The sequence below is a fragment of the Squalius cephalus genome (genome assembly GCF_949319135.1).
Source record: "Squalius cephalus genome assembly, chromosome: 24".
In the NCBI taxonomy this organism is placed as follows: Eukaryota; Metazoa; Chordata; class Actinopteri; order Cypriniformes; family Leuciscidae; genus Squalius; species Squalius cephalus.
Window position 1 is genome coordinate 4,759,110 of NC_137145.1, and position 22,989 is coordinate 4,782,098.

Here is a 22,989-nt window from a genome sequence, read left to right on the forward strand (position 1 = left end):
GAAAATGACTGATGAAATATGAACTTTGTCCTCACTATCCTTAAGGCTGACTGGAGAATGTCGAAGGCATGTCGTCTGAATGTTGCACTGTGGTGTCGTTTAACCTTTGTTAAAGCCTTGTTTGTCAGAGAGCAGGGCTGGATTTTCACACAGAACCACTGAATGTTTAGGGCTGTGAATATGGCAGCATGATGGAGAACTAAAGCAATCAGTTATTTGAAAATGTTAAACTAAATAAAGAAACTACAAATGGACTAATAAACAGGCATACAATAATGAATGAATCAATTAAATGTGTAGTTAGAAAGCAATAAAAAATAATGTATTAAAACTAGTGGTGGGCCGTTATCGGCGTTAACGTGCTGCGTTAACGCGAGACTCTTATCGCGCGATAAAAAAAATATCGCCGTTAATCTATTCTCCAAATTGGGTTGGAAGCTGACTCTATACTACAAAAGCTATGATGACGCAATCTACCCGCGGCCGCGAGATAAACCCGCGGCTGCAACGCATATTCGTCGTCATTTTAAGTAACGGCTGAAAGTGAAAGTGCAACATCCATTATTTGGACTTGGTTCGGATTTAAGCTGTCCGACGAGCAGCAGGAAACTATAGACAGAGTGTGTGGGGTAGGCCTAACAGTTCGGTAAGTTAACACACGACTAATCCGTTCTACCTCAAATTCAAAACGAAACATGATATCACTGAATACCAGCGCGTGCGTATTCGGTATTATTCCCATTCCAATATATCTGAGTGGTGTCGCACATAATCTCTGTCTGCGCCCGATTTTAAGAATCGTTGTTGTGTTTCTTTTTAACTGAAAAGACATCAGTTAGACAATATTCTAATTTTAAATTTGGGGTTTCATAAGCTCCAAGCCATAATAAACATTAGACCTTACTTAAGTCTCTGCAGCTAGTGTACTTAAAATTTATTTATCTGCAAAATTATGTTGTATACTTACAGTTTTGCACAATATATGTTCTCAAAACTACATACACCCTTTAAAAAAAAATACATTTAGCAGTTGTTTAGCAGGGTCTGTGTAATCTGTTCTGAAATGGTTTTAATTTTATTATAATATACTGTATATCGTTATCACAAGAGGCTGCAATGTATATCACAATATAGATTTTAGGCCATATCGCCTATCCCTAATTGATAGCCTATAGTAGTTGATAATAACATAGGCCTACCTAATGTTGCCTACGGACGGTAACAGTACAGTAGTAACCTTTTACAGTGAGTAGAACAGCTTTCTCAAGCAGTTTGTGATGCATTTTGGAAACAGGAGATGAGCCCCTGGTCTAATGCGCCACCTGGCTTGAGAAACCCGTTCTCAAAGACTTACTTTTATAGTCATTATTTGGGTAGCACACATATTCTGAATGCCTTCGGCAGAATTCAAATGAGCCATTTTAATCTAGATTAATCTAGATTAATTTCAAAATTAATCTAGATTAATCTAGATTAAAAAAATTAATCTATGCCCACCTCTAATTAAAACAAAACAAAAATTACTATCATCCTGGCACATTTGACATCAGACATATTATGATTTTTTGTGCATAAAGTCTTCTTTTTAAAATATCAACACCATGGTTTGGTGCTCTGGATAATGAGAAAGGGATCAAAACTGAAAACTGGCAATGGTTTGATTTAGAATAACTTCATAATATAAGTCTGTAAGTCTTAACCTCATGCAATGAGAGTAGGAATACACTTACAGCGTTTCTTAAATATTAAATTAATCTTCAGTGAAAGGATTATGGTGACTAACGACAGATTTGTTAGCAGGGTGTGAACAAACAACCACCTGAGTCAGTCAGTCATCATGACCAAACACTCAAAAGCCTTTGGCCCCTTTAACCTGCTAATATTTCTGTCTAAACATGCCTTTTAAAATCTCCTACCTTTTCTTTTCGCTTAATGCTACAAAGTAATTTTCAGACCACTTAGAACCACTTAGCAGAGTTTTTCTATTGTGAGTCATAAATAATTTTCGCTAAATTAAATGGAAAACAAAATTAGGAGACTTTGACTTTTTTTTAAGAGCTATTCATGCAAAACTTGTATATACTTTCGAGACCACAAACGTTTATTTTATATACAGGCTAATATAATAGAAATACTTATAAATTGATTTCAATTTGATTGAATGAATATGGGAAGTTTTAACGGAGTGAATCACTGAATAATATTAGTGAATCATCTGATACTCCGCCCCTTGAATGACAGGCGGGGTTTATTGTTTTCTCGTGCATGTTGTGGATATTTATGTCTGTCTGCGGTCCGTTACATTGTTTGATTTCCGTGTTTCAGACGGAATATTGTTTTATTCACATTTACAAACTCTCGATACTGTAGATGTAACTAAACAGTAAGTGATTCTTTTGAGTCATTTGAAGGTTGGCGCGTGAGAACATACAAAACCGAGTATGAAGAAACACTGAAGGGAAAACACCTATGAAGCCTGTTTATAATGGTGAGATTTTTTGTTTTTATAATTTTTTTATTGAATTACATTGTAAATGTTTCATTTTGTTTCTTTAGGCTATCTTTCAGATCAATCGATTTAAAAAAATTAAATAAATCTAAAAAGTAACGTGTTTTAAAAATCGATTGAAATTAGTGTTAACTGCCTTTTCCAAGCATTTTTCTAACCCTAAACATGTACTATATTGCTTTCAGCTTGTTCAGGTTCGTATTGTTATATCGCACAAAATAATCACTTTAAGTTTTTCCGTAATTTAGGCTAAATTAACTTTTTGAATGCTTTATTATCAACAAAAATAGCATGTACAAGGGTAACTTCCATATCACATCAGAAGAACAATCACATGGTTTAAAATACAGTAGAAATGGTCAAAAAAGAGAAAAGGGAAAGAAAAAGAGACAAAAACATCAGAGAGGGTACATATCTATATTGTTGAATAAACAGTTTTGTGAAAATGTTAAATTAACTTTGCTAGTTTTCGATTTTGACATCACATCTATGCACATTTTAATCTCATCCTCAATCACTGTAAAATTGGGTTTGCTATTTGTGAATTTACATTTGTGGATATGAAATTGACCTAAAAATAAAATGTATAATGAAACCATCATCCTTTGCGCAATGGTCTTTAAAGCAGTAACCTAATATCCCATACTTATTGGATAAGAGAACATTTAAAAAAATATATTATCAGCAATAAATCTCTCAACATCTTTCCAGAAACACTGAGTATCATGGCAGGACCAAAACATATGAGAAATGGTTTCAGTAGAACTTTCACAGAAAGAGGAGTTCATTTCAATATCACTTTTAAAGTTTTTGTAAAAATAGCTTGGTAGGATAAACTCATGGATTATTTTATATGAGATTTCCTTAACCTAAAGTGTAAGGAGGTGTAAAGTGTAATTTTTGGGGCAACGACCAAACTTACAAGTCCAATTTACATTATTAAACACAATGTCACAATAGAAAATAACAGGCGGAGTAGAAATATTCTCTTATAAAAATAGAGATCTAACTTTATAATTGTTAGATTTTAACATGGAAAAGCAAATTGAGCCGACTGGGGTATTTTCAGGACAGACGGAGAGTGCAGATTATTTCTAATAAACATACCCACCCCAGGAGGAATAGTCTTTTGAACTACACTGAATTATTTGAATGTAATAATATATTACATTAAAAAGACAAAATATTTAGTATTTTGAGAAAAAGTCTACAAACTCAAATAAAGTCCCTTCAATAGTGAATAACGGACTCACTAATAACAACCCTTTCCTCTGTCCTCTCCTCTTTCAGGGCTTCTTGATCTTCAGGAAATGATTGATATTTAAAGCACAATGCCTCCAGTGACCTCTCAGGAACTCCCGCTCAACATCTATGTGGTCATCTTTGGCACTGGGATATTTGTCTTTGTCTTAAGCCTGATATTCTGCTGCTTCTTTATAAGGTAAGTAAGTGACTGACAGATCCGGGTTCAGGTTTATAAAGCTGTAGTTTGTCGCTGGACTTCATCAGGGTTCTCCTGTAAATAACGGCTGTGACGGACTGACAGAAAGGACTTCCTCTGGCCTCACGCGCTTCCTGAACACGAACAATTCAGGACTAGATTGTATCTCCACGCTTTTTGTTCACAGTGCTATTTTTGACCAAAGGCTTTTGGGTAATGTTATGTCAAACAGAGAGACGCAAACCTTCCCAGGCCAAATTTGTGTGGTTTAGAAACACACTACACAACACAACCATTGCTTGTTCTGCCAAACTGATGTCTAGATAGAGATAGATACACACACACAAGCACAATATATTGCAATATAAGTATTAATACATATTACATATTAAAAATATAAATAAATATTATATATAATCTAATATTTAATTAAAACAATTAAATTGAATTAAATTATGAATATATATAGATAGATAGATAGATAGATAGATAGATAGATAGATGTCGCTGTTTGGATTTTAATAGGCAAATGCTTAAGAGTCTATTGCTATGTTTATATCACCCTGTTTTTATGCGCATTTTGAAGTGTATTTTGCAGAATAAATTTAGTCGTAAAGAACATTAAACCCACGTGACTAATCGGCTGTTTCCGCTGATGGTGTTTTATTTAGTTTTTCTTCGAACTTTGAAATGATTCGCTTCACGTTTGGATGGAAACCCAGTTTATGATTGGATCATTATTTCAGTGATTATTATGTTTCTTTCAAGTTATATGTTTGGCAACAGTTCTTCTAGCCCTCATTGATGGAGTGTGTAGCTTTTCATTTCTTAAACAACCATGTATAAGACACATCATGGCCATATTCCAGGATGACAATGTCAAGATTCATCAGGCTCAGATTGTCAAAGAATGGTTGGGAGGATCATGAAGAATCATTTTCACACATGAATCGTCCAGAGTCCAGAGCTGCGTTCCAGTCCACTTTTAGACACGCACATGCGAACTTCCTTAAAGGAACACTCCCTTTTCCCTATATAAATACAGTTACACGAGTAGTTACACGACCAAGTATGGTGACAAAATAAAACGTGGCGCTTTTCTAAGCGGGTAAAAAGGATAACTATAATGTATGGCGGAATAGCACTGGGATCACTTCGACTCGGCGTAGTAAAAAGTCACTCCTGAAAAATCCTCTCCCTCTCACTTCTGTCATTAGAACCAACGTGACTTTTTACTACGCCGAGTCGAAGTGATCCCAGTGCTATTCCGCCATACATTCTAGTTATCCTTTTTACCCGCTTAGAAAAGCGCCACGTTTTATTTTGTGTCACCATACTTGGTTGTGTAACTACTCGTGTAACTGTATTTAAATAGGGAAAACGTGGAGGTGTTTGGTCCCTAATGAATGAACTGGGCTAAGCTAAGTGCTATCAAAGTGTCGCCGCACGCCAGAGCGATTGAGTGCACGCACTGAGACGAGAGAGGTATGTATCAACTCGTCTTAGTTAAAGGGTTAGTTCACCCAAAAATGAAAATTCTGTCAGTAATTACTCACCCTCATGTTGTTCCAACCCCGTAAGACCTTCGTTCATCTTCGGAACACAAATTAAGATATTTTTGATTAAATCTGAGAGCTGTCTCACTCCTCCATAGGCTTCTAAGGGACTGAAACTTGCTGGCCCAGAAAATGTATTAAAGACATCGTTAATATAGTCCAAGTGACTCCAGTGGCTCAATCTTAAGTTTATAAAGCGACGAGAATACTTTTTGTGTGCAAAAACAAACAAAAATAACGACTTTATTCCACTTTTCATTTCCTTCTCTCTGGGCCTCGAGTCTTTTCATGTAGTGTTTAAGCGTAGCGCGTCTGTGTTGCACGTCACCATGTAGGCTCACTATTGGCCGACGCTGGTCATGTGTGATACGTGGTGACGTACAACACAGATCTCGTCTAATTACCACCACAACAAACAACTCTATGATATATTAATTATATATTTTTTTTATTTAAAGCAACACAAACACACCAATATACTATTTGGATGCTGCATTAAACAAATTCTTAAAGGGAATTTCATATTTCAACTCCAGTTGAAAAGTTAGCAAGTGAAGGGCATGACAGTTTTGGACTGGAACGCAAGTGCTTAAATTCATTGAAAGTCTTTGGGATGTGCTGGAGGAGACTTTACACAGTGCTGGACTCTTGCATTGACAATACAAGATCTTGACCAAAAAAATGATGCACATCTTGATTGAAATAACATCACGATATTTAATTCTTCATGCTCCTCACAACCATTCTTTCGCAATCTGAGAATGATGAATCTTGACATTGTCATCCTGGAATATGGCCATGATGATAATACACTTATTTAAGTTATAAATATAATTTATTTTTTATTAAATAAAAATAACATCAACCCTGTTAATGAAACGTGTGGCCTTTTTCTCTTCGCAGTAAATTGAGACATCAAGCTCGGAATGTGAGAGCGGGATACAAAATGGTGAGTGTGTGATGTGAGGCATCAAAAAAGTATTTGACACTTACGTCACTTAAAAGCGTCTGTACCTGCGTGTCACCCTTCATGATGTTTGAAGTCTCAGTGAGTTTGAATGAGCTGGATGAAGTCAGTTCTCCTCAGATTCACACAGCTGGAGAGAATCACATTAATCATTGTTTTATTAAAGCTACACTGTGCAATTTTTTAAGTTGATTCTTAGCAAAAAAACACTTTGTTCTTTCATTAATGTGTAATTACTTCTACCAACTAATCAAGTATTCTCGTAAGCGTAGAATCTGCCATTTAGAATACATACGAGCGAGTCACTCGAATGGCGGCAGCCATGTTGCGCCTCCATCTTGAAAATACATTAGCCAAAGAGGGACATACCTGGAAATTCAAGCTTCGCCTTTCGCGTTTTGACACTCAGTGGCACCGTGACGAATGTGATGGGGAGATTACTCGCGACTGCCGGCAGATTTGAAATAATACGGCCACCGTAGGAGTTAAAGGAGAAAAACTTGGGGCAAGTTTTAAACCTGCTTTTAGCCTCTTAACATCCTTGATGTGTCATTACAAGTGCCCAGCCATGTGAGTGATTCCTTCAGAGTGAACACGAGTGAATCTGACTCCAGTAGATGTGCAAGATATGAATTAAAGTGATGTTAATTCAGCCAGCGCACATACCTGTATTTACATCCTGTTTTCGGTTGAAGTCCAAAGTAGTCGATTGTCGAGTTCACGCGCGTAGGTTTAGTTACCTATGATCACGCGCGTGAACTCGACAATCGACTACTGTGGACTTCGACCGAAAACAGGAAGAAAATACAGGACAATGACACATCAAGGATGTTAAGAGGCTAAAAGCAGGTTTAAAACTTGCCCCATTGAAGTCAACAGGGTGCAAATTTTAAAAAGAGGATGACACGGTGTAGGCAACACCGATTTTTGTTGTTGTTCTCTGTACTGATAGCACTCCAAATTTACAAAAAAATGTTAAAATTGACCGGAGTTCTCCTTTAAAGCGCCCTCGGAATGGGAGGGGCTAGAAAGTAATATTCAGTTGGTAGTCATAAACAATTTCACTGCTAGACGGTAGAAAATCCTACACAGTGTAGCTTTAAGAACAGGAAATTCTCACTCTCATGCTGAATTGAAAAGAAATTCACGTTGTGTTTTGATGTTTTATGGGGACTTTCCATAGACATAATGATTTTTATACTTTACAAACTGTATATTATATGCCCTTACACTAACACTACCCATCACAGAAAACGTTTTCCTCATGGGGACCAAAGAATGTCCCCACAAAGAGAAGGATTTTGGATATTGCCATCATTGTGGGGATATTTTGACACACACACACAATTATATTGATGATTATATAGAATTCTCATGGTTTTGGAAAATCATCAACACAATACTTGATTTTCAAACTTCTCTTTATCAAATGTATTCTCAGAAAGTGTGCTTGTGCCATTTCAAAGAAATCCTGCTTGTTGATGCAATGACATTCAGACATTTTTGAGTGTGTAAATACGTTTTTGGTGCCGCTATCATTTAAAGCATGTTTTAAATTACAGGTCGTATTTAAAGATGAAACGACACGGATACATGCACATGGGGTAAAACGCTTTCTGTCTTCTTGACTCTTTAGTAAGTTTTGAAAGCGTTCTGATTCTCCCCTCTACTAAACACACTGTGTTTCTCAGTTAACATGTGCAGTCTGTTTGGAGGACTTCAGGACGAAAGATGAGCTTGGAGTGTTACCATGCCAACACTCATTTCACAAGAGGTAAATCCCTTTTATCATGTTAATGGCATTGAGGAAAAGACTCCTTACAGACTAGTTTGAGGATAGCAGTTGTGATGTTCTGTCTTACCAGGTGTCTAGTGAAGTGGCTGGAAGTGAGATGTTCATGTCCCATGTGCAACGATAACCCCATCAGCGCCGCTCTGGGACGAACGCACAGCCCGGTAAACTTGCTGGATGAGTTGCTTTAAGCCGAACACCTCAAACGAAGAGACCCCGACACAGTTTTACATAGAAATCTTGTAGAGTTCAAGCGAATGGACTTTAAAAACACTGCTGTTGTAATACATCATGTGTAATGTTTTTGTATATGTGGTTAAAAAGGTTCACACACACAATAAATATTGTGAGTTTCTTTATTTGGTGTCCGGTGTTAATATGGAAAATAATAGATTTTGCTTAAACTTGGGAGGGACAGAAAAACCAAGCTTATTTCAAATAATTTGCATACTGCCGGGCCTATGCAGTTCATTTAATATTAGTAGGTTACACTAACATCATTGGATTTTAAAGACATTCATTTTTACTTGAAGCAAAACCACTGTTATTTTAATTTTAGTATCATTGCAATATTGAACTAGTTTTTACTATATTGATTTTTTTTTTTGTGGTAATATTTTATTTGAAAGTTTAAGTAATTTGGTGATTGTTTTAGTTATCAATTTCATATTTTTATTAATTTACTTTAATACATCGAATTAAACAATGAAAATACTAGCTAAAATAAAATGTTTAATTTTGTGTCAATTAACGTTTATTTTCAAGTAAAATAACTTATTTTAGTATCATTGCAATACTGAAAGTTTTACTATTTTTGGATATATTATTTAGATTGTGTAAATTTGTAATTATGTTTATAGTCATTAACTCTTTAAATTTATTAAACAATGAAAATACTAGCTAAAAAAAACCTTGTTATTTCAGTGAATTTTCAAGCAAAGAATGTTTATTTATTTATTTAATGAATCACCGCACTAGTGAAGTAAACAGCGCCACCTGTTGTCCACAGAAAGAACTGCAGCTGCACGCTGCCATTTTGGAATCAAAACAGACTTTAATGGGCTCCTTATCAATGACCTCTATATTACAAGAACACAACAGCACAATGAGAAATAAAAGATCTCTTGTTTGCTCAGCAACAAATGAGCTGAGCTGTCTGTTCTGATGAAAGGAAGAAAGAAAGAAAGAAAGAAAGAATACAAAAACCTGTTGAAAGGAATCTTGATCCATCTTTAATCCATGTTTAACAAATTAAGTCCTGGGGACCATTGAAATACATAAAACAGGACCATGACACATGGAATTAAGCATCTCATTCAGGAATGGCAATAAAAAAAGAAATCTATAGTAAGGAATGTGCATGGTTGGGATGGGAAGGAGGTGTAAGCGACGATTAAAGTTGGCCACAGTCAGCGATCATGACCTTGGCAGAGCACTTCCCGCTGCTGCTTCCTTTTTTCTCGATGTTGTCCACCACATCCAAGCCTTCTACCACTTTCCCGAACACAACGTGCTTGCCATCGAGCCTGTTCATGGAGAAACCAGAATTAGGGACCTTTAGCACGAACATCACCAGAATCAGTTAGACAGCAGAAGGGCTTAAAGACGGGCTTTACCAAGCGGTATCAGCGGTGCAGATGAAGAACTGGGAACCGTTGGTGTTCGGTCCGGCGTTGGCCATGGACAGGGTTCCCTTCCCTCCATGCTTCAGGGTGAAGTTCTCATCCTCAAACTTGTTGCCATAGATGGACTTTCCACCAGTTCCGTTATGGTTGGTGAAGTCGCCACCCTGCGTGACGAGAGCATGACATCAGTGTGATGTCAACCACAGGCTCCAATGACATCACGGGGTTCAGAGCTTACCTGGCACATGAATTTTGGGATGACGCGGTGGAAGCCGGAGCCCTTGTAGCCGAAACCTTTCTCGCCAGTGCACAAAGCACGGAAGTTCTCTGTTTGGATATTGAGACGTTAATGTGTAACTAGAAGCTAAAGTTTCTAAACAAACTCTTGAGAAAGCCTGAACGGGCAGCCCTTGTATTGTAATAAATCAGCCTATTATTACAGCAAAATGATACATGTTAAAGTTCACAATAGCACAAGCAATGGCACAAATAAATCAGGTTTCTTTTTTTTTTGTAGGTGTTCAGATACACAATCAAATGGTAAGGGTCTCCCTCTAGTGGACAGTACTGCTCCACCAGAGCGGGCATGTTTGCTCAGAAAATCTATGGAAATCTTTTGATTTTAGATTATATGAATACTGTAAGTCTGATCACTTTGAAAAGATATAGCAATTAACTTCAGATCAGGCCCAATGTCTGTGGAAAGCTTGGTGCTTGTTGTAGCAATAAATCTATAGGAGTAGCAGTAAGAAAATTTAGTCTCAGAAGAAAAATATTAAGTTTAAATAGTATTTCAGTGAGAAGAGAATGTCAACATATTTGGAATAAACCCATTTAATGTGGAAATATGCTTACCAGCAGTCTTGGGTACTACATCAGCTCTCAGCTATTTAAATAGAAGAAGAAAACAAGAAATAGAAATTAAGCTGAAGTCCGAGTAAAAAAAAAAAAAAAAATTATTATTATTATTATTATTATTATTATTATTATTATATATATATATATATATATATATATATATATATATATATATATATATATATATATATATGTGTGTGTGTGTGTGTGTGTATGCGTGTGTGTGTATGCATGTATGTATGTATGTATGTACATACATACAGGTACACACACATGTATGTATATGTATATATATAGTATGTGTGGATATCAATGATTCAATATTTTTTGGCATCTCACTTATGTGGTCTATACATATCGATATATTTAAGTAAGTGTAATGCATAAAACCCCATATAAAACAAACTTATTTCCAGTATGTTTTGCAATATAACTGCATAACGAAGATACACTTTTAGAGCATAACCTTTAATTTAATGCCAAATTTTAAACAATGAACAATCAAATGCAATCAATGAAGTCATCCCAAATCAAATACTGAGATAAACATAATATCTAAATAGAGTATTTCCGCATCTTGATAAGCAAATATCAAAGGATAGATTTCTTGTTGCTGTTAAAGTATGGAGGTAGTGACCCGTTTCTATTTTTAACATTAAGTTCTAGACCATAACTTGGAACATAAAGGTGTTTCGGCTGCGATGACGTTGAAAGAACCCGAGCATGTTAAAATTTCATGACTTCCGCGTTCACATCGATTTTCATTCGCGGGAGCGCGCGAGGCGCTGATGCCGCACGAGTACATTTATCGACATTTCTGCAGTACCATTTCAAGAGGGGATTAAAATCTTTGTGGCAATCGCTTATTAATTAAATCTGAGCATTCAAAGCACATTTTAATATTGAGTTCTGGTGAACAAGTTTCGATAGAAAGCTAAACTCCAGCATTCACCCCCCCTCCCTTTTCAAAATGGCACCTTGGGGTTTTGAAAAAAAAAAAAAAAATGGTGAAAATGGCGTCTGCAATAAAAAAAAAAACGCCTGCAGCGCGAGACACGCGGAGTCTGCGTCTGTAATCAGAGAAAACTCCGCCATGTGCGCGTAGCTGTCAGTCTCCTGTCAATGACAGCAGCACAACACATTTTTAGATGTCATTCAGAAGTATCAGAATGATGAACAGCGTTGCGTTTTAATAAGAACACCGGTAACAATGTAGCGCGTGATCAACGGCGAAAAGAAACATTGTTGCAGTTCGGCGCGGGAAATAACTGCTTCCCCACCCGCCCATTTCAAGATAAGGATGCTTTATTCAGATTACACGCACATATTTTACAGTTTTATTATGGGTAAATTCGCTAGATTTAAAGACAGGGTGTGATGATAATGCACAAGATACACGGCAAAACAGCTACATTTGGTAACCTACCTCAATAACAATCCTCCCAGCACTCTTTCCATCGATGGTGATGTCAAAAAAAACTCTGGGGTTGGCCATGATGACAAAAAAAACACTCAAGTTGTATTAGCAGCTGATCACCGAATGAATCCTACAAAATGCCGCAGCTCATCGGGAAGTAGGATGCGTGCGAAAACGGGATATATAGAAGCAGCCAGCAGAGCCTTTTTTTCAATTGGAACCTATGAAGCCGTGGAACCGCTGAATGACGCGCGCGTTATCCAATCAGAGGCGTTGCGGATGAATAAATTACCGCAGCGCTCGAACGCAGAGATCAGAGGGAGTGCGTTTGATTGACATCCTCATTGGCCCGTTAGAGTAGGCAGGAATGACGTCACTGCGTTCCATCCAATGAGCAACGAGGGAATGCTGTGGGCGTGTACCAGCGATCTGTTATGGCGCGAGGGCGGTGGCCAAAGGCTGAATTCGCCATTACTGCACAAGATTGTCTCACGAATAACGAATGTTTTGAAGATTACATTTAGAAAATTTCTACATTTATTACATGGTTTATGATTAAGCAAGAGACCCAGTAAGATATAAAGCGAAATGAGTCGCAAAAGCTTTCTTTTCCCCTCAGAACGCCCGTCTTCCGGACACGCCCCTTGAGCAGCGTTACCGCATCTTGACACAATGCGGTGCTGCTGCTTCTCTCCAAATAAAGCCAATGAAACGCAATGGGGCTTAACTCTTTACTTATAAAACATAATGGAAATATTTCACATCTTTAGAAAAACAAATCGATTTCAATTGTACATGTTTAATTCAATTGATAGAACTTAATGATCCACCAACACATGACAGTCAAACATCTTTTTCAACAGTTTGATCAACAAGTGATGCTGGTTTCTCAGTTTTTCATGATTATGGTCACAGATTTTGATGAATTCTTTTTTTTTTCTCTTTCTAACAAATTCATAAACTCTGCTAGTTAACACAGAAGAGAGAGAGAGATGCATACAGGCCCATCAATTATCTTTATAATTATAATAACAATTATTATATAATCAAAGATAAAATTGTATGATACACAAATGACTTCAAACAAACGAAAAAAGAACAAAAGCACATCCGTCGACTCATGATGCTCCCTGTATTGTTAATATACAAACTGCACTTCGCTAACGGTGTCCAAAGAGCGATGATAAATAATAAAATCAGACAAGACAGGAACCGACAGCAGACTCATCTCCCCTCCACGGTTTCTCTGCTGAGAAAGCGAGCGCTGAATGGAAAACGGGGGGAATGAAGCGCATGTCTGACATGAGCTCTTGTCATAGTGTTTCAAATGTTCTTTTTTCCATATCATGGGGTTAAGAGAAAGTTCACATCTGCGACAATAATAATACTATATCTGTACATATTTCACATGAATCCCAATGTTTTCCTTCTCAATTATGAGTGCGGCTATAAACATTAGTCCATTACCTGTTGTGACGCTCCCACCAACCCAGATTTGTCCAAGCAAAATCTCACTACGGGAGGGTATATGTCCAAAAAAACGCCCTGTTTGTGACTCCTCATGTGCATTTGTGTGTTTTGTAACCTGTCAACAAGGTGCTACTGGGCTGCTTGTGCTCTGTATGGTTTCACACAATTTGTTGACGAAGAAAACTTGTTTTCTACCAAATAACAGCCCAAACTTGCATATTTAAGGGCGAGTGAAATGCGTCTGCAAGTGAGGGTGTGATCTGAGCCAACGATGATCAGGGATACTAGTCCTTTCTTGTAATGGTAGAAATCCACAGACATCGTGGCCTCAATCCACAGGGGAGGAAGACTGTTTTTAAAAAGAACATAGGGGGAAAAAAACTAACGAGACAGACGAAAACAGAGAGCAGGGTGTGGCTTTAAATTAGTCTATTGGCATGAGTTTGTGCCAAAACACACACACAGTGTGGCTTGAGGTGTGCGTATTTGTGTGGGTGTCACAAAAGATGACTGATTCTTCGCCTTCAATTTCCTTCGTGTGTTGGCAAACACATGGTGTGCAAAATGTCATAGTGCACTTCTTTAATGCTACTGTTTAAGGTCTGACACACTGTGATTGCCTCTATTAGCATGTTTAAAAGGAAAAAAGGCTACACCTTGAGGTCTCCAAGTCAAGTACATTTAAGATTAAGTCATTTGTGGTTTAAAACCATGTTATATCACATGGAGCTAGCTTTGTGGTCATCTTTGGGAGAAAAAAAAAAAGAAGAAATAAAAACTTAAGCCTGCCTGTTTATTAAGAGAATTAAGTTTAGCCATGTTTGCTTTTCAAGTTACAACAGAAGTGAGACGCTTTGGCTTTCCCCGTGTTATTTCTGAAGTGTAGTACTTTACATCAGCACTGACGTTAGTCCCTCATCTAATTTAGATTTAAAACAGGAGCTGCAATGAAAAACAAACAATGACTTGACCCCGCCCCCCCTCCACACACACACACACACACACACACAGAATGTCATTTACACCACACAAGTCTGATGTGAGATGAGGCGTCTTTCTACAAGTGATTCGAGAGAGCAGGAATTCTTTCAAACTGAAATTCACAATAAAGTCTCGACAGAGTTCAGAGAAGCAGACGAACAATAACATTGTCACAGGAGGAAGAAAAAAAAAGAAAAGAAAAAAAGATCTTCGTTGCACCTTCCCATGAGTCACTGCATTCCAGTCTCAGAAGGAAACAGTGCAAAGACGCAATCGGATATCTGTTACGTTTCCCAGACCTCCCCTCGACGAGCCGGGAGTGTGCGGGATTGGGGAGGCTGTCTGGTGGACGGTGATGAATAAGAGGGAGAAGGGGCTCAGTTGCTCTCAAACAGAGAGAGCAGGTCATCGTTACTGTTGTTGGGAAGGTCGGGAGGACCCAAGTAGGACAGCAGCTCATCTGGGTTTGTCAGCTCTGGGAGGAGCTGGAAAACAAAAAGGGAAGTCCAGGGGTTAAGGATCGGTCAATGGCAAAACTCTCAGCTTATAATCGTAATGATAAATTCAACATTAGTTGGCTTTTCAAAAGACATTAATAAACATTCTGAACTATTTACCTATAAACTACTGTCAAAAGTAGAGGCCTGCATTATCGCAGGATTAAATTAGATTAGAGTTTTCTGATTTGAAGGTAGAAATAGGTGGTTATTACAGTTATTAATAACATATACTTAATTGAACTGTTTGCAGCAATTAATTAATAAAAAATCTGAATCAGAGAATCTTTCAAATAATCATAGGCCCATTTGCAGTTTTTGCACTGATTTTGATTTAAGTCATGGTCACGCTAAACTTTGAGCATGTGAAACTTCTACGGACACAGCAACGGTTGTGATCTGACATCACACTCTGCGACGTCTTTTTTATAAACATAAATTCAACATATAACAAATAATAATAAATCTAGAAAGTAAAAATTTCAAGTAAATCTACTCCACTTTACTGCAAAAAAATTGCATTTTTCTAATTCAGCCAAGTCGAATATCGAACTTCAATTGGTCACACATCTGACACGTGATCACGTGATACGAATTCACAGGTCAGAGTTCATCAAACTTGAACTTTGGAACGGGGCCGAAATGCGAAACTTCTTTGCATGAGCTTGCCTTTCCGCTCTCCAGCATTCATGTGCGTATGAATGGAATGATAAGCGTAGGGTGACCGCCCCTTTAAAGGTGATGTCACATTAGCATAAGTTGAGCAAAATTTTGCAAGCAAAAACACTGTCTATGGTCAATGGCGTAGAGATGCACTAATCACAGCTCACACAGAAGTCACGTTCAAACCAAGCAGCTTTCTGTCAGTCAGCGCAGCAAATTAGTGTGACCAACATTAACATGAGCAGAATTTTCGGCGAAACTGATTCCTAATGGGATGACTGGATTCAAGTAGTAGTTTGTAAGACATTCTATTAATGAGAAATATAATTGTAAATGTAAAAAGCTTTGGTTTTGGCAGATTAGATCTGCTACTCTGCTGCTGTGAGTACACAGACTCGCTCTGCCAAACCACAAGAAATGCAGAGAACAAATCATGCAGCTGCTGAGACTTGCGTGTATTATAGTAAAACGTGTATTATAGTAAAACGTGTATTATAGTAAAACGTGCTGCTGCGGGATAAAATATCTAGAGGTAGCAGATCTAGAGAAGTGGTGCTGGGGCGGTGAGGGACTAGTGCACAAACTGAGCACCATCTGGTCAGACCGGAATATAAAGGCGACTGTAGATGGTAAGAAGTGATTGATTGGGTACTGAACCGCACATAAAGAGTTTCATGACTGAACTTGGTATTTCTCCCATGGAATTTCACTGAGCAATGTGACCGCACCTTTAGAGTAGAAAACTATTACTGATAGTTGAAACCAAAATTACATTATCCAAAATAGTTGATAAATAAACATGCATCCCAAAGCAGATGTGGGGATGGCCATTATCCAAAAGTTTTAAACATGACGAATTGCAAAAATGGGACCTAAATTAAGCAGGAACGGTTGGCAAGGAAATCATTATAAGTTGGTAGTGGATGTACACGGAGTAAAATTGAACATAGGCAGCAGACCTCTTAGTTCAAACGGCCAAAAATCCGGAATAGATGATTGATTCTGACTTACATCAAGTGGCGGCTCTGGAACGTCGCCAGGTCCCCCGGGGCCCCCCAGCCCAAAGCTGTCTGTGTGCATCCGGGGATTCTGGGAGGAGTTGCGGGAGTGCATGGGTCCCCCGGGGCCACCCATGCCGGAGTTACCATGGAGAGCTTGATGCTGCTGTTGCTGCTGCTGTTGCTGCTGCTGTTGAAGGGGATTGTGGGAAGGGTCCATGCGGCTAGAGTGGGACATCTTTATTAAGGAAGTGTAAAGAGAAAAAGAGACGGTCAGTGAAGCTGGAACACACTGCACAGTAATTTGAAGTGGCTTGTCTTGGTTAGGAGCGGGTGTGACGGGGTGGGAAAAGCAGCAGCTGTGAGTGACAGTGCTTCAATAGCTCTTATATGCAATGACATACGTGGATGACAGAAACCAAGAGGCCAGTAAAAGACATTTGGGTATCCATTCAGCACAATACGTGCAGCAAACTAGCTTCATATCATATAGGTAAATGAATTTATGGATCTACATGATTATTTCCTTTTAGGCTTTCATCTGCAAGCTAGCTGGCAACAGACAGACAGATAAACAGATGGAGAGACAGACAGACAGATAAACAGATGGAGAGACAGACAGACAGATAAACAGATGGATAGACAGACAGACAGATAGATAGATATAGAGATAGATGGATAGACAGACAAACAGATGGATAGACAGACTGGCAGACGGATAGATAGTAGAAGTCGCCCGATAGTGTATTTTGCCGATAACGAGAACTAGGTTGGACCGCACATGGGTGCGTTTCCCGTAGAGTGACTTAACTATCTGCTACACTACCATAGTACGATTCATCGTTGAAGAAATCAACTAGCTAGTCACGACTGTTTCCCGAAACCATATTGGCACAAATTGGTCGTTCAACCACGTTGGTTAATGATGTCACGCAGGTGTTGGGAGTAATAACTACTTTTAATGAATCTGTTTGAGATCTAATTAATGCTAGATGTTTTGCTATAAATTACAGACATGGCATCTGAGAACTATTTCAAATTTCACTCAGTTATTTTGCTTTATTTTCAGATTCAATCATAGGCTCGTTCTTGCGTACTAGAGCACGTTCACACATGCGCACTCTTCAGAAACGGTGCTTTAAATCTCTTGACAAACTAAAGACGTAAATGGCATTTGTATGTATTCTAAATAAAAGATACAGAATGTACTGAATGTCAGATTGCTTATTTTGCTCAAGATAAGGATTTATTGAGTCCACATGTCATGCAAAGAAACTCTGCTTCTAACCACAGGTTCCAACCACACAACTTTCAATGCTATTTGCGAATGTTCATTAGAACTATGGTTTCAGGAAACACCAACTCGTTGAACTATGCTGATAACGACAGAACTTGCGACCATAGTTGGCTAACGATGCGTTCGGGAAACGCACTCCTGGCCGATAAACGATTAATCAACCGATAGTTTTACTGATACATACTGAATGAAAACAGTAAACTAGTGCTGAACTTTACTACAAAAAATGTATTAACTTCTTACATGACAAATACTATATAAATGTATATATATGAATGTTAAATGTTAATTATACCTTGATCATTCATGTTAGTTCATAGTGTTAACAGATACAATTTGAACATTTAAAATGTATTAGTAAATGTTGAAATTAATGACCTAACAATGAAAAATACTTCTACAGCATTTCTCAACCTTAGTGAATTTTACACAGATGGAGTCTTATTGTAAAGTGTTACAATTTCATATAAATCTAAACAGTCATGCTAAAAGATGGCCATTTTTAAATGTCTGCACAAAGGCCATAGCATTGAAATATGCACATGTATACTTTCACATGTTATTTGCTTCTAGGATGATAAAAAATAACTGAAATTGGATGCATTTCTGATTTGTTTCTGTCAGCTGCATGAACATATCAATTTACTTTCTAACGTCACTAGCTTTAAATATTGATATATTGTGACACTGAACATTTGAGTCAGATTTGCGTGTATTTTTGTCACACGTTTTTAACCGCTTGAGGTACTACTAATGTTAGCGTCCTCTCAGCCTCGACAGCAAACACTGCTGTTCTTTCTCTACTAATGCAGCATCTAGTCAACAAATTTATAATGATATGAAAACATGTGGTGTAGTGTACTGTATACATACCGTTTCGTTGTCTATGCTTTAAATCTGCATCTGAAACGTCCCGCTCCGTGCAGCGCGCAGTCTCGCGTGTCAAAACTACTCCACGAGGCGTCAGTGATAGTTTTTATTTCGCCTCTAGAGGCCGTTTTCGTACTGTATAATGACAGCGGATCCTTCTCAGCCGCTTCAGCAACGGACGCAACCCGGAAAAAATATCGGTATTGATTTTTGCCGATAACTGATTGTTCCAGCAATCAGTTATCGGTGCCGATTAATCGGCAAAACCGATCAATCGGTCGACCTCTAATAGTTGGACAGATGGATAGACATATAGACAGATGCAGAGCTAGACAGGTAGACAGACAGATAAACAGACAGACAGAAGGATAGACAGATGAATAGTAGGGCTGCACGATATTGAAGAAAAATGCGATAACTTGTTAAATAATGCGATATTCGACATGTACACGAAGTGTATAAAATCAATTTAAATTATATTCAAAAACTGAAAATTATATAACCAATATATGTTTCACATTCTTTCTGGGAAAAGAAAGCATCACTACAACTGAAAGTGAACAGCAGTGTTTTAGCATTACATAAAAAGTAAATGTCACAAATCTGAGAATGCCATTTTAACATCAATGTAAACAAAACAAAACAAAATTAAATACCAAAGATACAAATGAAATGTTTTTCAGATATGCCTACATTAAATCTATTTAACAGTAGCATTCAAGTATGAAACAATACAGAAAAGGAATAAACAAATGTAAAACTAAAACACTGCATAGTCACATGAATTAAATATACATTGATTCATATTAAAGCTACTAAAGTTATTCAGTCAAGAGCAGTTAGTGATTTTAAACTTTTCTATACATAATGCAAGCATCCTAATGACACATCTGAGTTCTTTCCCAACTGTTTTACGTTCACTTAAGACATAATCGACTGTGTTTACATGAATACTCGCCACAACAGGCGTATGTATTGGACCGTTCCAGTGCAATAAGCCACGAAAGAGAACTGAATTCGGGATCGCACACTGTCTGAGAGGCAGCTTTCTGTGTGCGCGCTTCAGGTGTGTGTCAGACACAGGCGTGTGTTTTCTGCGCTTAACTCTTTTTAAATGTCAAGCAAGTCACACGTAAGTAACAGTCGCGTACCCAGTCTGTTCTCTGGTACCTAAAACTTTACACAACTTTTTGAAGTAGCATATTAAAATCATTCAGATGCATATTGCGATACGTGCATTTACGATATTTCGATATATTGTGCAGCCCTAATGAATAGACAGACAGACAAGGACAGACATACTTTATCAATCCCTAATGGTAAAATTGTATTTACAGGAAAGCCCACCTGTCCTGACATCGGGTGTCCCACAGGTTTTTCTGGGGTAAGGAGCCCACTCGGCAGGTCAGACTGGTAGGACAGTGGGGGCGGCCCGGAGGAAAACTCCCCAAGGGTCGGTGTGCCAGGGGCATTGGGAAAGTCCGAAAAGCCTGGTTGGTTAGAGTATCCTGAGCCACCTGAAAGATACGCGACAATGAATCAGCTGGAGGTCAAAATGCACTTCATCCAAATCTATTATGACTCCAAAGCAGAGTATTCAATAATAACATTTTTATAAGCACATAAATGCTTTTGTGGTCTTATGAGGCCTTTACAATCAGATGCGTCACACACCTTGGCTGGGATAATCAGGCGTGCTGCTGCTGCCACCTTGTGGCAGAGACTGGTAGGGCGAGGAGGCCGGGCCCAAAGCTGCAATCATCTCCATGACGCTGGGCAAGATCATATGACTAGGGCTCAGGGTGCGACAGCGTTTCAGGGCAGGGCCGTCTGGGTCCTCTTTAATATGCAGGTCTGGTTTCACCGGGACTGGCTTCCAGCTGCACACCGGATCAATGGTGATCTCCTCATAGTCCGAACTAAAAACAAGGAGAAAGAAGTTAAAATACAGAACACACTGAAGTTTATTTTGGCCAAGAAACTTACATTTAGACAGGAAGGGGATGTCTGACCACTACATAAATCAACTGACAGCTAACTGGACAATACTTGTGATACTAATGCCATTTTGGAAAATGAGGCAGCCAGTTCTTCCTTGGAAATGCTTGTTAAAACAGCCTGGGAATTTGTAAACAACAATCTGTGCACTCTGACTCTGGGAAATTGGGTAGATGCCAGCCTATCATACTGGATAGGCCTATTTCACCCAGATCTTGCCATTTTTGTGTGCAGTACATTTCACATGGTCAGCAAACAGTCCATGTACGGTCTGTACGACGTACGACTGGCAGATTACAACTGATAAAAGTATAATTTAGGATATCTGTATTTTCCAAATCACAGTTTAGAGGCTACAGAGGTAACATTATTGCACAGAAACTTACTTCTGGATATAGATCAGAATGCCCAACATGTACTGGTCCACTTCTAGCCCCTCCAGAAGAGCTGTTTTACTGCAAGGAACAAATGAGTTGGTAAAACTGTACAAGTATGTCAGCTATATACCAAGTGAAACACATTTTTTAGGGATATATGCAATATGATATTATACAGGCGGATAAGCCAATAACTATTTTCATGTTATGGCTAATAACGGCCAAAGTAAAATATTGATAAAAATATATATTTTTAAGATGAATTAAATAATATTCAAATATTATTAATAATACAATCATATAAATAAATATTTGTTAAAATAAATATAAAAATTCTATACTATTTTGTCTAGATAAAAAACAAACAATAAAAACTCAAATTAATCAGTTTAACTGTTAGAATGTTTAGTTAGATTTATTCTGAGATTTGTTAAAGATTACATTTAGCACTGTTATTAAATTTAGAGTTTGATATAACTGTAAGTAAGCGTTATATGAAAAAAAAAAAAAAAAAGAATTGTGCATACATAATTATAAATCCGTTGTTGTCTGTTCCTGAAAATCTGTAATATCGTCAGACAACTACTACGGTATGGATAAATCATGCAATCATTTTCTTAGTTTTAAAATTTAAAAAATATCATGAAGATAAAAAGCAAGAGGGGAAGAAGGTTCTTACTTGCACACAGGACAACGCCAAGTTCCTCTCTCACAGTTGAGCTGCAGGTACGATTCCAGGTCAAAGCACTATGGACAAACAAAGACGTTATTTACCACAGAAACTCACTTTATGATGTCATGTGATTTAAACTTCAGGCCTCATCACCTGTATGTGTCTGCAGTCGTGGCCCCTGGCAGGAAGCTGGATGCGCCGGAAAGTGATCGGACACTTGAGCGAGACCTTGATGGCCGTCTGTTCCACGCCATCCTCGCCGTTAAGGCCGGGAGTTCCTGGGATGGTACCGCTACTGAAGTTCCTCTTAACTGTGGAAGAAGATAAGAAGGATGAGTACAAAAGTTTGGGGTCGGTAAGATTTTTTTATGTTTTTGAAAGTCTCTTCTGCTCACCAAGGCTGCATTTATTTGATCAAAAATACAGAAAAACAGTAATATTGTGAATTTATTCCTGTGATAAATTCACAATATAATTAATATTATACAATATTTATTCCTGTGAAAATTCAAAGCTGAATTTTAAACATCTCCAGTCTTCAGTGTCACATGATCCTTCAGAAATCATTCTAATATGCTGATAAACATTTAGTTTTATTATCAATATTGAAAATACTGATAGCAATATTTTGTGATACATTTTTTCAGGATTCTTTTTTGATGATTAATTAAAAGTTAAAAAGAAATAGCATTTAGTTGAAATAGAATCTTATGTAACTTCATAGTCATTTTGACCAAGTCAATGTGTCCTTGCTGAATTAAAGAATTTTAAATACTTAAAATCATATCTTACTGCCCTCAATCTTCTGGATTTTAGTGTATGTGCAAGAGATCATGGCATTACTCACTCTTAGTGACACAGTGCTCCGCTGGCAGGAGCCTCTTCTTCATCAGACCCTGAAGCACGGAGCGCACAGACGGCCTGTGGACCAGCTGCAGCACGAACAGATGAGACTACGCGGAAAAAAGAAACAGGAAATGAACACTGACCCATATGAAAC

General features: G+C 37.9%; 3 protein-coding genes across 3 annotated transcripts in view; 1 reads left to right on the forward strand and 2 right to left on the reverse strand.

Annotated features, from left to right (window-relative positions):
- Positions 1-353: 353 nt before the first annotated feature.
- On the forward strand, positions 354-9,167 carry LOC307152561 (RING finger protein 122). The gene is made up of 6 exons (XM_079861328.1): positions 354-2,488; positions 3,800-3,950; positions 6,410-6,455; positions 8,036-8,077; positions 8,165-8,247; positions 8,339-9,167. Exons 2-6 carry the CDS (start codon positions 3,841-3,843, stop codon positions 8,454-8,456), a joined length of 399 nt encoding a protein of 132 aa, XP_079717454.1. The 5' UTR covers positions 354-2,488; positions 3,800-3,840; the 3' UTR covers positions 8,457-9,167.
- Positions 9,168-9,470: 303 nt separating this feature from the next.
- ppiab (peptidylprolyl isomerase Ab (cyclophilin A)) lies at positions 9,471-12,860 on the reverse strand. The gene is made up of 5 exons (XM_079861327.1): positions 12,175-12,860; positions 10,746-10,776; positions 10,129-10,217; positions 9,882-10,054; positions 9,471-9,791 (listed from the first exon to the last, which is right to left on the reverse strand). The coding sequence occupies exons 1-5, from the start codon at positions 12,241-12,243 to the stop codon at positions 9,659-9,661; spliced, it is 495 nt and encodes a 164-aa protein (XP_079717453.1). The 5' UTR covers positions 12,244-12,860; the 3' UTR covers positions 9,471-9,658.
- Positions 12,861-13,017: 157 nt separating this feature from the next.
- Positions 13,018-22,989, reverse strand: part of zmiz2 (zinc finger, MIZ-type containing 2) — a 52,689-nt gene continuing 42,717 nt past the window's right edge. The window contains exons 12-19 of the mRNA XM_079861260.1: positions 22,837-22,942; positions 22,143-22,300; positions 21,996-22,063; positions 21,326-21,394; positions 20,616-20,860; positions 20,289-20,458; positions 16,788-17,012; positions 13,018-15,101 (exon numbers count right to left, since the gene is read on the reverse strand). Of these exons, the coding sequence (XP_079717386.1) occupies positions 14,994-15,101; positions 16,788-17,012; positions 20,289-20,458; positions 20,616-20,860; positions 21,326-21,394; positions 21,996-22,063; positions 22,143-22,300; positions 22,837-22,942 (1,149 nt within the window). The 3' untranslated portion in view covers positions 13,018-14,993. The remainder of the gene's footprint in view (positions 15,102-16,787; positions 17,013-20,288; positions 20,459-20,615; positions 20,861-21,325; positions 21,395-21,995; positions 22,064-22,142; positions 22,301-22,836; positions 22,943-22,989) is intronic.

Coding starts and splice junctions, on each gene's coding strand:
- LOC307152561 (XM_079861328.1), top strand. CDS start 3,841: ATGCCTCCAGTGACCTCTCAGGAACTCCCGCTCAACATCTATGTGGTC. Junction 6,456..8,035: donor TGAGAGCGGGATACAAAATG/GTGAGTGTGTGA, acceptor TTTAAATTACAG/GTCGTATTTAAAGATGAAAC. Junction 8,078..8,164: donor CACGGATACATGCACATGGG/GTAAAACGCTTT, acceptor TGTGTTTCTCAG/TTAACATGTGCAGTCTGTTT.
- ppiab (XM_079861327.1), bottom strand. CDS start 12,243: ATGGCCAACCCCAGAGTTTTTTTTGACATCACCATCGATGGAAAGAGT. Junction 10,218..10,745: donor TGTAGTACCCAAGACTGCTG/GTAAGCATATTT, acceptor ATATCCAAACAG/AGAACTTCCGTGCTTTGTGC. Junction 9,792..9,881: donor TGCACCGCTGATACCGCTTG/GTAAAGCCCGTC, acceptor CTCCATGAACAG/GCTCGATGGCAAGCACGTTG.